Source organism: Lutjanus erythropterus, chromosome 13 (assembly GCF_056507025.1).
Source record: "Lutjanus erythropterus isolate fLutEry1 chromosome 13, fLutEry1.hap2, whole genome shotgun sequence".
NCBI lineage: Eukaryota > Metazoa > Chordata > Actinopteri > Lutjaniformes > Lutjanidae > Lutjanus > Lutjanus erythropterus.
The window spans coordinates 37608938-37624239 of NC_139329.1; the positions used below are offsets into that span (position 1 = coordinate 37608938).

Here is a 15302-nt window from a genome sequence, read left to right on the forward strand (position 1 = left end):
AACTCTACTTTAATGCACAGTACACACTCAGTAAAACACACACACACACACACACACACACACACACACACACACACACACACACACACACACACACCATTAGCAGCAGCTCAGCGGCAGCATGTGGCTTCTAGAGCTCTCTCCCTCCCTCCCTCTCTCTCCCTCTCTCGCTCTCTCCCCCTCCCTCCCTCTAATACACACGGAGAGGCTCGCTCGTCCTCAGTCGGCGAGCTGAGTGTGTGTGTGTTGGACGGAGCTCTGAGACGATCAGAGCTGAGAGAGCAGCGGTGTGGATGAAGAGGAGGAGGATGACGACGAGCTGTGTTGTGGAATAAAACTCCGGTCCAGCTTCTGGTTTCTGGTCTGAAGATTCTGGTTTGAACGAGGAATCGAGCTCCTGCCGTGAGACCAGTTTCTGTCCTTGAAGACAAGTAGTCTGGTTTCTGGACTCACATTTCAAAGACAAATCTAGATTTTTGTTTTTCTGTTTTTTTAAAAGACAGAAGAGCTTCGGTCAGTTCTCAGTTCAGGTTTTCAGCTTCTTTTCTGAACGCTGCAGATGAAGCAGAAGAAGAACAGTTTCTGTCTTCTTTCTCTGTTTGGAGGCTGAAGCAGCAGAGCAGATGGTGAGCGGAGTGTGTGTGTGTGTGTGTGTGTGTGTGTGTGTGTGTGTGTGTGTGTGTGTGTTTGTGTGTGTGTGTGTGTTTGTGTAGATACTGAATGTACAGTAAATGTGCATGTGCCTTTGAAAGTGAGGAGGAGTGTGTGTGTGTCCTGTATGTGTGTGCATGTGCACCACATGGCCAGAAGTAAGTGGACACCCCTGTCCATGTACTTTAGTGTACTTTTGGTCTGTTTTTTAAAGCTTCAGTGAATTATTACGTTAACTGCAATCAATTCTCATTATTGTCATGATTAATAAATTAATGCCCTCTCAGTTTCTCAAAGCCCAAGGGGATGTTTTTGAATATCTTGCCTTGTCCGACACATAAAACACAAAAGTTGCTTTAAAATGACTTATGATTATGATTAACCAGTTATCAAAAGAGTTGCCCATTAGCTGCATCTGATTGTTGTACAGCACACAATGATATATCAGACATTTTGTGTTTGTCCTCTTGCTGTTTCAACATGATGATGTCTCCGTCCACAAGGCGAGCTCCATAAAGAAACGTTTTCCCAGTTTTGTAGTGGACAAACTTGGAAGCTCTGATCTTAATTCCCATCCAACATCTTTAGGATGAACTGACACCCGACTATGAGCCAGATCACCCAACATCGGTGCTGGACCTCGCTAAGGGGCCGTGTCCACCAACGTATTTTTTCCTGAGGCGTCTTTTTTGAATTTTGAATTTTGAAGTTTGCAATGAGAGCGGCATGTATTTACATGGCATGAGGCGCTGAATGCTACACATTTGGAGTTTCTTTTCTGGTCACGGAGAGCTGGAAATGTTCAACTTTGGGTAAAACACTGCGCTCGTCGCTGGCACTTTTTATTTAGCCGTCAAGTCACCGTGGAGGAGGTGCAGGACAAATACCGCAAACTGCATCCTGCTCATACAGTACTCCTTGAACTGGACTCTGTCCAACTTCAGCTCTGGAGCCAAACGATGGTACACTGCGAGATGTTTCCTCGCCCACGAAATCTCATGAACACATTAGGATGTCTCCCTGATAGTCAACGATTCAAATAATCATTTGCAGACTCCTCAGTCGAATGAGATTTTTCCCGTCGAGCTTTCATTTTTTTCTGTCAGTCAGTGCATTACAGTTACAGGATAAAACAGACAAAAGCTTCCAAAAATGTACAGGCAGACAATTTCAGTGAAAATTTGAGGGGAATCATAAATGTATTTTTGAAGTACATAAAATCCTTGAGACAAAATGTGCTGGTGGTCAATTGATGAGAGAAAGAAAAATGATTGGTTGGTAAACACATTTCAGCACTTGTATTTTAGCTGTGTCATTGTACACAGAGCAATGCAACAGCAGGCTGTAAACTTTACAAACCGAGTCTAAAAATCACCACAAACCACAAAAGTAACTGTGATAGACGTGGAGAAGAGTGACAGAAACGGAGCAGGTGACAAGCTGACATCCGTCTCTTGCAGATGCACCCATGAAGGCACAGGACAGGTGAGGCTTGCTTGGTTGTTGCTTGTTCTTGTTTTTGTTTTTGCCGCTGACAGGTTCAGATTGTTCTAAGGGTCTGACAGCATTAAGGAACGGATCGGGACAGTGGCTGCAGTAGCAAGTCCAGTGATTTTATAACTGTACTACAGGAGGATGCACACTTTACTTTCTCTGACTGTGTGAAATTCTGATGTTTTCACATCACAGATGACAAAGAAACACTTTAAAACACAAGTCTTACTTGTGAAACATACTCATGTAGGCTTATATAGGAATTTAGTGTAGTGCATTAGACTGAAAAAAGGACAAACTGTTAACTGTCTACAGCCTTCACTTTAATCCAGGGCAGGGACCAGAGTACCCTACCTTCTGCTGACAGTTTTACATTCACTATTTGTCGATAATATTATAATAATTAATCGTTACTTCTGCTGATATTCCATATTATAGCAACCAAAGCGTCTCAGCTAAAAAACTCAACTTCAACTAATTCAATTTAAGACTTTTTAAGGTCTTTTTAAAATCATTATTTCATGTCCATACTGGAAAAAAAGCCTGAAGGTCATGAAGGAAAATCGTAATCCCAGAACATTGTAAATTCAGATTAGGTCACGTGGGTCTGGTCTTCGATGGCTTTTATAGCATCTTTATTTTCTTCTGACTTGAGCTTGAACTGGAGCGTTTTCTTGCACAAGGTGCAGCGTGGCTCAACCAAGCACTAAATGTGCTGTTCTCAAGTCAGATATTGCTGAACTTGCACTTAGATATATTAGATGAAAGTAAGGTTAAGAGAAACAATTTTGACTTATTACTTTTAGAAGAGAAGCCTCATTCACCCACACGCTACATCGCAACACACCAGCTGGGTGTGCTCCAATAAATTCTGACCGGACGGCACAGTTTGCATTGGTTGATTATTAGTTCCATGTCAGGTTCTGTAGCTGTTACTACATTTTCTCCAAAAGAACATTTAAAAGCAAGAGTGAAGTTAATGCAACTCTATAAAAGTAACATTAACTTTAAAATCAATCAATTTTCAAGACCTGTCAAAATTGTATACCAGACATTAGCTTACATTTATCTTCACTTTTTAAGGACGTACTGAAACCCTGGAAGAGCGCCTGGCATTTTCAACTGAGAAAAAAAAAAAACACTTTGGTGGACCCAGACTCAGATCCTCTTGTGTCTGAATGGGATCAAAACCCTGCAGCAGGTTCAAAATAACGGGAAAAAAAATGAAACCAGAAGTGAGGAGGCTGTTAGAGCCACAGTTCTGGAATAAGCTGTTTAACAAACACATGTATGTGGAATCTTATCCTGTCCACATACTTTTGGCCATGCTGTATGCAAGTGCATATCTGTGCTTTTAATAGAGAGAGAGTCTAAAAGCATGTAGGAGTGAGCTTGTGTGTGTGTTCTGGCATGCAGTCAGTGTGTGTGTGTGTTTGTGTGTGTGCTTGTTGTTTATTTGCTCTCTGTGGTTTCCTCACTCATCCTGCCTCGGTGTGGATGCTGCAGTGTGTTTGTGCTCTCGGCCTTTTGGACCAAACGCTCAGCTCAGCCTCATTCTCAGGCTGTTTGGAGGAAAAGTGCAGCCACGGGGGGGGAGAGGCTGCCTGTCAGAGGCCATTAAGCAGCCAGTGGGACGCCACGTTAGAGCCCAGAAAACCGGAGCGATGCACTGCAGATGAAGCAGGGAACATCGCAACGGCAGGACTTCAATGACAAAATCCACACAGCGGAGTTTTAAATCGAGATAATAACCCAACACTCCACACACAAAAATGGCTCTGTGCTGCTTTTTGTAACACAATGTCGACCCACAAACAAGGAGTGAGAGGCTGAAAAAAGTGAAAGCGGGGGTCAGAGGGCTGCTGGTTTGAATCCCTGGACTGGGAACCATGAACAGTGTTACACTAACACAGCTGTAGTGATGGTTTCCAGAGTTTTCTGAGGGGTTGTTTTGAGTTGGATGTACTGATGGCTGCCATCCCTGTCAGTTAGTGGAGCATTTGATCAAAGAGGGGCGGAGTAAACCAAAGCTGAGTGAGATACAGTCATCCACAAAGTCGCATCAGAAGAAGTACAATTAGACAAACATATTAACACGGCTTTGTATTTCTGGGGAAAATTTGAAAGGTTTTCCAGTCACTGTAATCTTGTCTGTTATCTAGTTCTTATAATACATCCACTGACCAGACATGCTGTTGGCCATCTTACTACTACTAACTACATACAGTACCAACTCATTCAGTTTGTAAAAAGGCATCGTCAGCATGAGCACCAAAGTGGACAGAACCAAAGCACATAAACTACAGAAACTATTGCTCCAGTCGAGTGGTTAGTGGAGCTGCAGCACCAGCTAGAGGAGGAGGATTGCGTAACAGCTTGGAGGCAACAGTTAACTGGCATTGTACATAAATAAAATATTGATAAATAGTTTAACAGACTAGTATTTCTGGTGCCAACTTGTAAGGGTGGCAACATTTAATAGTATAGTCAACTAATCTTGCACATTCCTAGTGGTAACAATGATGGTTAGCTTAACAGATACTGTGGTTACATAGAGAACAAAGTCACCTTCTTTATAGACTCAAACGTCAGTCTCTTAACACTTGACTGAGACAATCTCCCAACTTTCATTGGTAAAACTGTGTGGAAACAATCAGAGAGTTTAATGCAAATTTAATCCAAAAAGTGTTTAGAGCAGCCCTTCATACTGAGGCAGTGACATGCAGAGGGCATGTGCGCTGTGTCCAATAGGGTGTCTCCATTATAAAGATGTGAGATCTCCAATCACGATACCGCTTGACTACCTTGTCTGAACACGCAATCAGATTGATCAGAGGTGAAATCATCAGTTCAGAGTTAGAAAAGGACAGAAATTGACCATGTTTGTTAATTCTGACAGTCAGACAGAAACAGCTGTTCAGAACCATTGTTTGTACCTCATGACCGCCAGAAAGTGCATCATGCTATGATTAGTTTAGTTATGAGCAAACATATAAAGTATGTACTGGAAGTGCTTTAAACCTTTAAATTAAGTCTTAACAGCAGATGTGTGATGATGAAATAACAATGAAAACAGAAAACAGAGAGTGAGCACATTGGATGAGGGAGGGTTTCTACTGGACCAGGACACCATCTGGACTCCCAAACAGGCGTCTGTCCCGCTCGGGGATTGAAACAACAGTTTTAATCTGTGACCCGCCGCTGCTGCGTAGGCGGCGTCTAATCTGGCTGATGGTGCTTTTGACAAACTGTTTCCACTGTTTTCTCCCAAAAACTCCATAAACATCAACTTCTGAAGGAACTCAGGACATTTTTCTCCTCACTTTCTATAACTGCAGAAGCATTTTCTGGGCTGTCAATCACAAGACGATCCTCCTGTTTACTGTAAAATTAGGTGAACAGTGTGCTTTGGGAAAAGAAACTCAATTTCATGCCAATCCATCCAAAAGCTGTTGGGACGTTTCAGTCTGGACAAAAGTGGCGATGAGAATGGCTGATTCAGGCTTTGTATCCACTACCAGTAGTCTACTAATCCCCCGCCACTTTTAAAGTTGCATTTTCATAAATTACTTTACATAAAAGCATCCTAAAATAAAACAAATGCACAACAGAGATTCACAAAAGACACAAGTCAATGATTTTCCTTTGCCTAGAAAGGTTGGTAGACTGTATTTTACAGACAGACCTGCTGGGTAAAGTTTGAGTCTAGGTGAATCTGACGTCCTCGACCTACACCCAGCAGCCTCTGTACTCTCTGTGGTGTCCTTTAAAGCCAGGAGTTTAAAGAAAGAGACGCCAGAGAGGAAGGCACACTTGAAGAGACAACTGAATGAGTAGAGAGGTGGTGAAGAGCTGAGAAGCAGCCAGGAGCAACTTCAGCTCTTGATAAACAGAAGATGACATACCAACCTCTACGTTTACTTTTGTTTTGGTCCTCGGCTTGCAGCTATGTGCGTGTTCGAGTGTGCGTAAGTATGCATCAGCAGAACGTTTTGATGGATTACTTTGTTGTACACTACTCCTGAAGTAGAAGTCCTTGGACGAAGATGCTGCACTGTTTTTATTATTCGCCTCCATCTGCAGGATTTATGTAAGGCAAGACCAGGTTTTTCTGTAAATCCTTCCTTGTTTTTTCACAATGTGTAACATGATTCAATGCCCATCTGTTGTTAGGACCATCAGACAGCGAAAGGGGTCAAAGGTCATATTCATAAGATACGCTAGGGTCTGATAAAGTTCTGCTCATCCTCTTACAGGCTTCTGTAGTAGACCTAATGTGACTGACAGCTGTTACTCACCGTCTGACTTTCTTTAACCACATGTTAGTACAATAACCCACATAATATAACCCATACTGGACCTGAAACCAGCCGACAAGTAATCAAACTTTAAGGACAAGAAAGGTCAGTGGCTGATGCACTTTCTTTGCCATGTGCCTCTACTTCTGCTTTCCATTCATCTTCAATGCTGTCATTCAGCTTCTAAAATTTGCTTTTGATTTGGTGACGTCAGCTGACAAGACGTCTTGGATAAAGTTGGGCTATGTTCAGTTGGAAAGTGAAAGCTTTTATATATATGTCTAGGTTGTAAATAATCTTTATTTAATAAGAAACACAACAAACGTAGCTGATATGTACAGACAGCATCACAGACATCTCTAAAAAGGTCCAAAGCGGAAATTTTAATTTGTCCAGTGGGATGAAGTTTTAGAGTCCTTTGGAATACATTCTTTTATATGTGGCCAAATACTGTATGGCAGTCCTCCCAAGTCCAGTATTTACCCGAGGGGCATCAACAGCTAGCCAGTATTGTATTTAACTGTTGAATTTAGGCATTTAAATGAGTCAGTGCAAAGCGGGTCCTCGCTATAGGCTGAAATGTAGTCATGAAATGAGAGTTACACATAACTTTCCAAAAAACTGGAAATTCTATTTCAGTGCAGAAACACAAATGCCTCTACAGCTCTAGCAGAGAAGGGTGTTGTGGGTAACTATTGTAGTTTTTATTTTTATTGTCAAATTCAATGCTTTTAAACTTTTTAAGAACTCAACATATGCCTGAACAATTTGTTTGATAGAAGAGAGAGATAATTTATGGAGGCCTAACATACAGGATGTCATCATTCAACTTGAATGAATGGTGCCTGCTCACCTTGTGAAGAGCTCACAGCAACTCAGCCCTTTGTTTCTCTGGCATTGACACAAAATTGCTCAATGCTGACTGCTGCAAAGTTGTGAGGGAGTCAGAGGACGTTTTGTTCCAGTATGCAAACAATGCAAGCCTTAGCATAAGCCCATGAGTTGCCGCCTCGTACCACTGGTACTTTTTAGATTGCATGTGGATTTCACCAGCTTTCACCCCCAGTTGTTCCTAACGTTAAAGTCTTTCAGCATATATCACACCTTGCTTTGTTTCATGCTGGCGCCAAACCCCTCTGAAACGTATCCTCCTCCAGCCATTTTCCATTAAACTTGCATCTCCCCATCTTGGTTCATCCCTAGTTTGTTAGCTAGCTAGTAACCACAACTGACAATAATGAAAAGATGACAAGCAGCCACACGAAGGTCAAAGCAAGGAAAAAATTCTATTAATGGCTCTCGTTGTCCAATACTAAATCAATCAAAGAAATACATGCTGTTTTTTAACAGTAGGGTACCCTGTGTGACTTTTCATCAGCCTTTGAAACAGCATCTGCAAATTTAATGACAATTTCCTTGATTTTATTTGAAGACCTTTTAAGACTTTAAGGGGTCATGGAAACCTTGGTCCAGTACATCAAACTAGCTGAGTTTGAAATGGACACATTAATATTCACCATACAAATCCAAAAGAAAACAACCTCACAAAAGTCTGTGAGTCTGCGACGCATGTGGATGTGCAGACTGATGCAAACTGTGTCTCACATACTGTGTGTACTCGTTGATCCACCCGACATCCTCCCTGAGAGTTTTTGTGGTAGCATAACAATATCTTGCTGCTTCCACCTTGGTTGCAGCAAGGAGAGTCACTGTTTGCATGACAATCCATCCAACCCATCCAGCGCTGTTGTTTTCTGGTTAGAAAAGTCTGAACCTGCAGAAACCCTGAGCATAAGTACTTACTGCACTTTATCCTCTATACATGCGTCAAGGATTTGCTTGTGATTATCACCATGGAGCTACGGCTCTGACTTTGCACTTCCATTTCTGTTTTGGTCTCTTGACGATGTGAAATGACGTCAAATTTTAAATGGGAGTCACATTTGCATCTCCATGTGTCCTTCCATTATCTCCCTCCTCTACCTGCATTGTAATTTCTCCTGTTTTGTAATGTCAGTTGTGGCCTGAGGGCACCTTCCTGCCTCACGCAGTCCGCAGCGGAGTGACGGGCATCTTTGTGCCAACTTAACAAAAGAAGGACCTGCAACAAAAGAAAGACCTTGAGGCAGCGTTTCTCTGGCTCTTTATAACAGCTACAGACGGATGATGGAGTGACAGCACTTTTCTTTTCCTCTGCGGCTTTATCTCTCATGCACACTCCCTCCCTTGCATATCTGAGTGCCCCAAACTGCCAAGATATCAAGAGGAGGAAAATAAGTGAATTAAAAATGAACGAATCATCAAAAAATACAAACATTTTTCTTGATTGTATGTGTGAAACAATGCTGACGCTGTGCTGTATCTGCAGCATACAGGAATTGTGAGTGGGTGTTCAGAAGACAGAAGTTGGCATTGACTTTTCCACCGGTGTTGGTGTTGCTGGATGAAAACACAGAGGATTATTTCACTTCATCATGAAGCTCCTTGAGTGTTCTCTGAGCGAGAACAGCAGAGAATGGAAAGGATTGAGGACACGCGAAATACTGTGAATTACAGCACAACTCCGGCCTGTAATGCCAATATACTGTAGATCAGCTCTGCCAGAGACTAAGCTGTTGATGTTTTTAATCAGCACACACGAAATACTCCACTTAATCTTGTATTTGGAGTTGTACTCTTTATGGTGGCTGAGAGGTTTGAGAAACAGCTGCATAAAAAGAAAATCATCAGTTTCAATCCCTGGACCAGATTTGAAGCGCAAAGCTTGGAGTGTAAACGAGTAGATCCTTCATTTGCTAACAAGAAGATGAAAGTCGAGGCATGTGAAACAGCTGAAAGAGAGCAAAGTAAATCTAAACAAAGCTCACAAAGGATTATCCTTTACAGCACAGCAGCGAAGTGGAAGGAGTCTTTGCAGTCGTCCAGGAATTTAAGTCCCGTTCATTTTCTCATTTCTCATAGACAATGTAAGACGACTGACAGTTGGAGCACTTCAGGGCTTGGCTGAACATAAAACTCTGCTGGTTTTAATCACCAGAACAAACAAAATGAACAACTGAGTTAGAAAATATCCCTTTTTTGTCAAAGGCACAGGCATGTGGAAAGAAAAACTGATTGGAAACATCCTATCCTGGAGCTTAAAATTCTGCTGTATGCTCAGCTAAAAGCAAGCTGAAGCTAAAGATTACATCCATCCATTCATCCATCCATTTTCTTCCTCTTATCTGGGGTCGGGTCATCTTGGCAGCAGGCTGAGCAGGGTATTCCAGACTTCTCTCTCCCCAGCAATATTGTGCAGCTCTTTCTGGGGAATACCAAGGCATTTCCCAGGTTAGAAGAGATATATAATCCCTCTAGTAAGTTGGAAAAATCACGTCCTTTATTGAATCTTTTCACACCTTTCTATGATTGCCTCGTTGTAATGTGAGCATCAGGGATAAAAATCTCCTGAGCCACACTGTTAAGGTGACTGCTAGAGTGACAGGTGTCCAACAAACCTCCTATTTTTGACCAGAAGGTTCTCCATAAGGCCAGATCCATTTAAGAAACTACCCTGACCTCCTTTGTCCCTTGTGCAATAAGGAGGCAAATAGTGCTAAATTTGCACATGTAATTTCTGAGTGTTGTGTGTTGTGTATACTATATGTAAAGGCAACATTTCTGCTTTTCTTTTCTGTCTGTACTTTGTTGTTTATACATGTGTTGTTTTTATCTGTGCTGTTTTTTCAATCTCGTTCCTTGCCTGCACGTCAAGTTTCCAACTTGGGATTATGAAAATTGTCTGAAGTCTGACGTGTTGAGTCTATCTCAGGGTCTCCTCCCAGTTGGACGTGTGCGAAAAACCTCCAAAGGAAGGTACCCAGGAGGCATCCTAATCAGTTGCCCAAATCACCTCAGGTACCTCCTTTTGACACAAATGAGCAGTGGCTCTACTCTGAGCTTCCTCTGGTTGCCTGGGCTCCACTACCTATCTCTGGTGCTGAGCTCAGTCGCCCTGTAGAGCAAACTCATTCCGGCCGCCGTGAGCCCACCCACCTGCAGAGACAGGCATTGGAGTCGGTTCATTGTAAACTGAGTGGCAGGCAAAGGCAGAGAGCTAAACCTGCTGACTCCTGGCATTGCTGAAGATTACATTTTGTAGAAACCTGGTAAAATATTCAGTTGTCAGATTCTACACTTCTGACTGGGGCGCTAAATTGATAAACCAGCCAGGCTGATATTACCTTTTTGGAGATACATCAATACTGATAAGCAAAATGGATTAGATGTCAGTACAGAAATGCCAAAAGTGCCCCAATTACATCGCTTGATATTTTCAACTGTGATGTTCTCCTCACTACATATCTTTGTCACAAACAAAATGGATTTAAGGGATCTTTTCAAAAATGTTTTGTCTGTGTTTGAGTGTTTGTTAATGAAAATATGCCAAAATATCTTTATCTGCAGGCCAAAAAATTCCAGGATGTCTTTGGGCCACTGAGGCGGATGTGCACTGTAATATTTGAACTTCTTTGTAGGATACATGTCGACAACAACCGATGGCCCTTTAGTAAAGCAACTGATTACCTTAAATTAAACTTACAGTATATTAAACTAACCAAGAAGAACATTACCAGAGGGAAAATACTTATGCAACCAGCTGCACTTTTAACTTCATGGCTCCACATCTCCTGAAGTAATGTTCCCTCTTCTGTCTCCATTTTCTGTTTTCTAGGACTTTCTCCTGAGCTGGACATTGGTGTAAACCGGCAGAGAGCGAAGACAGCTGGATGACAGCCTAAAGCTGCAGTAGAGCCGATGTGACAGACATGAAGAACCTGGACCAGTATGGACGAAGTCACCTGGAGAGTCTGGGTGAGTCTGGACAGGCGATACAGGCTTCACACTGTAGAAATTTAACTGATGCCTTTATCCATGTTGAAAGCTGGAATGTACGTATATAAAGTTGTCATCTGCTTCCATAAACACTCTACAGGTGTTAACAAAGCAAACAGAGCTTTAGCTTTCCCTTCCTTTATTATCTTCAGTAGGTTCCTTAGTTGTGGTTGTTGAAAGGCTTTTTTTCTCTTCAATCTCTCAATAAAGTTTGTCTCTTTAAAAAAAATCAGAGAACAGCAACACATTCAAATTTTCAGTTCTGTATCTTGTTACTTCCTCCAAACCTCCATAAGCTTGAAGAATCAGACGTCTGGTACCAACTTCAATGAAAAGCCACAAACAGAAGGGAGCTCAGGCTCATGGACCAACGGCATTAAAACAAGGATATTGGCACTGCAGGACGACGATGATTAGAAAAAGTGTGTGTATAGAACTGAGGTTAATAATGATGTTGTTCTGTTTGTTTTTCATGTCTTCCAGTCTGTGCAGCCCTATCCAGTCTGGTGTTGGTTCTACTGGGACTGCTGGGCTCGGTCCACGGCTGTCCTGGTGCCTGCACCTGCTACGGTAACACCACTGACTGCTCCGCTATCGGCCTTCTCTCTCTGACACCCATCCTAGCACTGCTGGACCAGGACTCTCTGATCCTCCGCCTACCCCAGAACAACCTCTCGTCTTGGGGCACGACAGAGCTGTCCAACCTGAGCAGCCTGGAGCTCCTGGATCTTTCCCAGAACCATTTTTCGACCCTGCAGCCTGGAGCTTTCTCAGGCCTGAGTGGCCTGCGCTGGCTCAACCTCTCTGCTAACTACCTCGGGGTTCGCCTGGCAAACTTTGACCCCAACAACAGCACAGAGGTCCTCCAGGGATTGAATGGAAGTCAAGGGAGCACTGGCCTGAGCAAGGAGGTTTTCAAGGGGCTGTGGCGTCTGCGAGGGCTCGACCTGTCCTCCAATTTCCTGCTGTGGCTGCCCAAGGGCCTTTTGGATGCGCTTCCAAGACTCGCCTGGCTGTCCTTGGCCAGCAACCGGCTGGCGGCCCTCGACAGAATCACCTTCGAGCCCCTGGTGGGGCTACAGCAGCTCCAGCTGGCGGGAAATCCCTGGGAGTGCGACTGCAAGCTGAGGGACTTCAAGCACTGGATGGAGTGGTTGATTTACAGGGGTGAGCAGAGCTGTTAGCAGGCCTCTCCAAATCTCAAATACTGTGAAGTTGACAGCTTTGGCAGTCGGCTCGCAGTGCTTTAAGACCGTACCAGAGCGAATCACTTTGTATTTTGAGTCTGCACTTCAAAAGCTGTCTAATCGAAGCAATTAATCTCCGCTCTGCAGGATGGATGTATGCTGAGCAAAGACATCTAAGAATATAATGACCTCCATCTCTCTCAATCCTCCCCTGTCTCTCCCTGTTTCCTTCCTTCTCCTCTCGTCTACTTCATCTTTCCCCTCCCTCCTGCTCTTTCCCCTCTCTTTTTTTTGTTTCCCCTCTCGTCTGTGTTATAGATGGGCAGGTAGATGCGATGCAGTGCAGCCTCCCGGGGGATTTGAAGGGCAGGGACATCCGCAGCGTGCCAGCAGAGATGTTCAGCTACTGCCTGCAGAGTCCCACCAAGGAGGGCGTGTCAGGTTATGCCACCCGACCTCCCTGCCCGCCCGGCCGGGTCAGCAGCAACGAGGAATGTGTTCGCCAGCGCTACCGACCCGTCAGTGTCCGCAGAGCACACGGCACGCAAATAGTTGCGGGCGTGATTTGCGGCACTGTGTGCGTCATGATGGTGGTTGCGGCAACTTACGGCTGCGTCTACGCCTCACTGATGGCACGGTACCAGAGGGAGATGAAGAACCGCGGTCAGCCTCTGATGGCCGAATCCGGAGCAGAGACAGACCTGGAGGATGGACAAATGTCATCTCCGACCTCGCCAGAAGAGTCACCACCCAAAGAGACCTGTGGCATTGTGCACGGGTATCGAATCAGCAGCTTCTGACCCACTGCTTCTTACTGATTTTCCTTCCAGGACGCTCTGGTCGCTTCAGCTCCTCGGCTCTCATCATTGATGAGACAACGTCTGGAGAGAGAAACCCTGCAGCTCTGTGATTGTGCTGAAAATCTCTGGGCGGGGACTGATTGTACAGCTAATGGACCAGACTAGATTCAGTGAAACTGGAATGCTGCAGCACTTCTTTTAATGTATGGATGCTCTGTGAATTGTTATTCCCTGCGCTGCATCTCTCAGCCAGCTTTTAAACTCCTCTGAAGCTGCTGTTTGGCACTTCTGCACCTTGACTTCCCTTCATCTGTGATTTTGTCTCTTCTCTACAAATATGAAACTACCTTTTTGTTCAAGCTGTCTGTCTTTGTATCTGAGCCCAACAAGCACAAGCTCCAAAAGTACAAAAGTACAAATGTCTGTGAATCTGTGAAATGTGACATTTCTCCTGATGTTTGCTGCACAAATCATCTAGTTTTATTTCTTGATCAGTTTTGTGTATTTTATGTTATCTTTAACATTCTCACTTTGAAAAAATAGTTCTTTGTACCTCTGTTAGGTGAAAGCCCGTTGAATTCCCTCCAAACAACGACACTTTAAACCATTTTAGGGTCCTGCTGCTGTCAGGGAAATGCTGCTTTAAGCTTCATCACTGAGGTAAACTGCATTCAAACAATAGTAGAGCTGTACTGCCACCTAGAGGGCAAGCTTTGAGCTACAACGGCTTTCAATCCAGCAGAAACAAACTCTCAAGCTCTGAGACTAACAGTTAAGACAAACATATTTCCAATATGGCAAAGTATGAGAGACTGACTGAAAGTGTGTGAAGGTATCAGCCTACATATCCTGTAACTTCCATGACGTTTGATTTATTTTGTCCATATTGTCCGTGATAAGCACATGAAACATGTCTCAAATTTAACTCAAGGACTGTTAATCATGCTGGAGATAATAAACTCTATATTTATCTAAACTGTATTTCTTTTCTTCTTAAAAACACAGCAGAACAAGACAACACAGTTAACATAACGAAGTTGGCCTTTGCCACAAATCATAAACCAGACGATCCAACAAAAGCCACATCCATTCAATCAACAGCCAGACTCAAAGTGTTCCACACTCACAAGATGAAATCGAAGAGTGAGAAAAGGATTCAACACTGACATGTTCTGGGATTAAGACGAACAACATGATCATGTTGTAGACTTGATTAATTATGATAGAATTCATCATCTCTCTGAACTTACTGACATTTGAATCTATTCACTTCAGCAATATTTAAACCAAATAAAACTTACAAAGTCCTCCATTAATTTTCTTGAATGTTTACAGCCTTGTTTTGTTCATTCTTATCATCCTCAAAAATCCTGAATGACTTGCCATCACAGTAACATCACAGTAACTTTTAACTGTTTCATTAACAAATAAGACCATTGTTATTTTCTAAATGCAGCACGTGTTTTTGTTTGTTTAAATCACTCTGAAATTGTCAAATCACTGAGAATCCTCAACACTACAGATAATTTACCATGGAACAATTATGAAATGTAACATCAAACAACAGGTTTACAAAATATTGTGTTATCAAGTCAAGTATTACAAGATAGAAAAATGTAACCTGGCCATAAATCCTGGATGACAACAACAACAGATTCATGCTTGATTCTCATGTTATTTAGATCTGGTAGTTTAATGCACCTTCTTTTAAATACAGTTTCTGCTCAATAAAGACTTCATAGTTTAACTTTAACTCAGATTTATGCAGGACTCACCCAGTTAAATTCATGTAAATTAAGTAAAGAATGAAAGCATGATGAAAAAACAGTAAGGACGGTATGGTCTAGGATTATTTATTATGGATGGATTACTGAATGGGCCGACTGGGCACAGACCCAGGGGTCCAAAGGGTCAGGGGCCGCTCTGGGCTTCAAATGCAAAATGTGTAACGAGACACATAACAACTACAGAAAGGGGCAAAACAACCTTAAAGAGAC

General features: G+C 42.9%; 2 protein-coding genes across 3 annotated transcripts in view; one reads left to right on the forward strand and one right to left on the reverse strand.

The window, feature by feature from the left end:
- The window catches only part of LOC146317078 (voltage-dependent calcium channel subunit alpha-2/delta-4-like), a 79252-nt gene that overhangs the window by 28386 nt on the left and 35564 nt on the right, over positions 1-15302 (reverse strand). The gene's annotated exons all lie outside the window — the stretch shown is intronic.
- LOC146317079 (uncharacterized) lies at positions 234-14281 on the forward strand. Of its 2 annotated transcripts, XM_084733679.1 has the most exons (4): positions 234-626; positions 11158-11297; positions 11802-12485; positions 12824-14281. In XM_084733679.1, exons 2-4 carry the CDS (start codon positions 11252-11254, stop codon positions 13303-13305), a joined length of 1212 nt encoding a protein of 403 aa, XP_084589805.1. In that variant the 5' UTR covers positions 234-626; positions 11158-11251; the 3' UTR covers positions 13306-14281. The 2 variants fall into 2 exon arrangements, with proteins under 2 accessions (XP_084589805.1, XP_084589806.1); XM_084733680.1 differs by lacking the exon at positions 234-626 and having other exon boundaries at positions 10661-11297.

Bases quoted from the DNA above. Each gene is read 5' to 3' on its own strand.
- LOC146317079 (XM_084733679.1), top strand. From the start codon at position 11,252: ATGAAGAACCTGGACCAGTATGGACGAAGTCACCTGGAGAGTCTGG. The intron at 11,298-11,801 runs GTGAGTCTGGAC...CATGTCTTCCAG, and splicing joins AAGTCACCTGGAGAGTCTGG to TCTGTGCAGCCCTATCCAGT. The intron at 12,486-12,823 runs GTGAGCAGAGCT...TCTGTGTTATAG, and splicing joins GGAGTGGTTGATTTACAGGG to ATGGGCAGGTAGATGCGATG.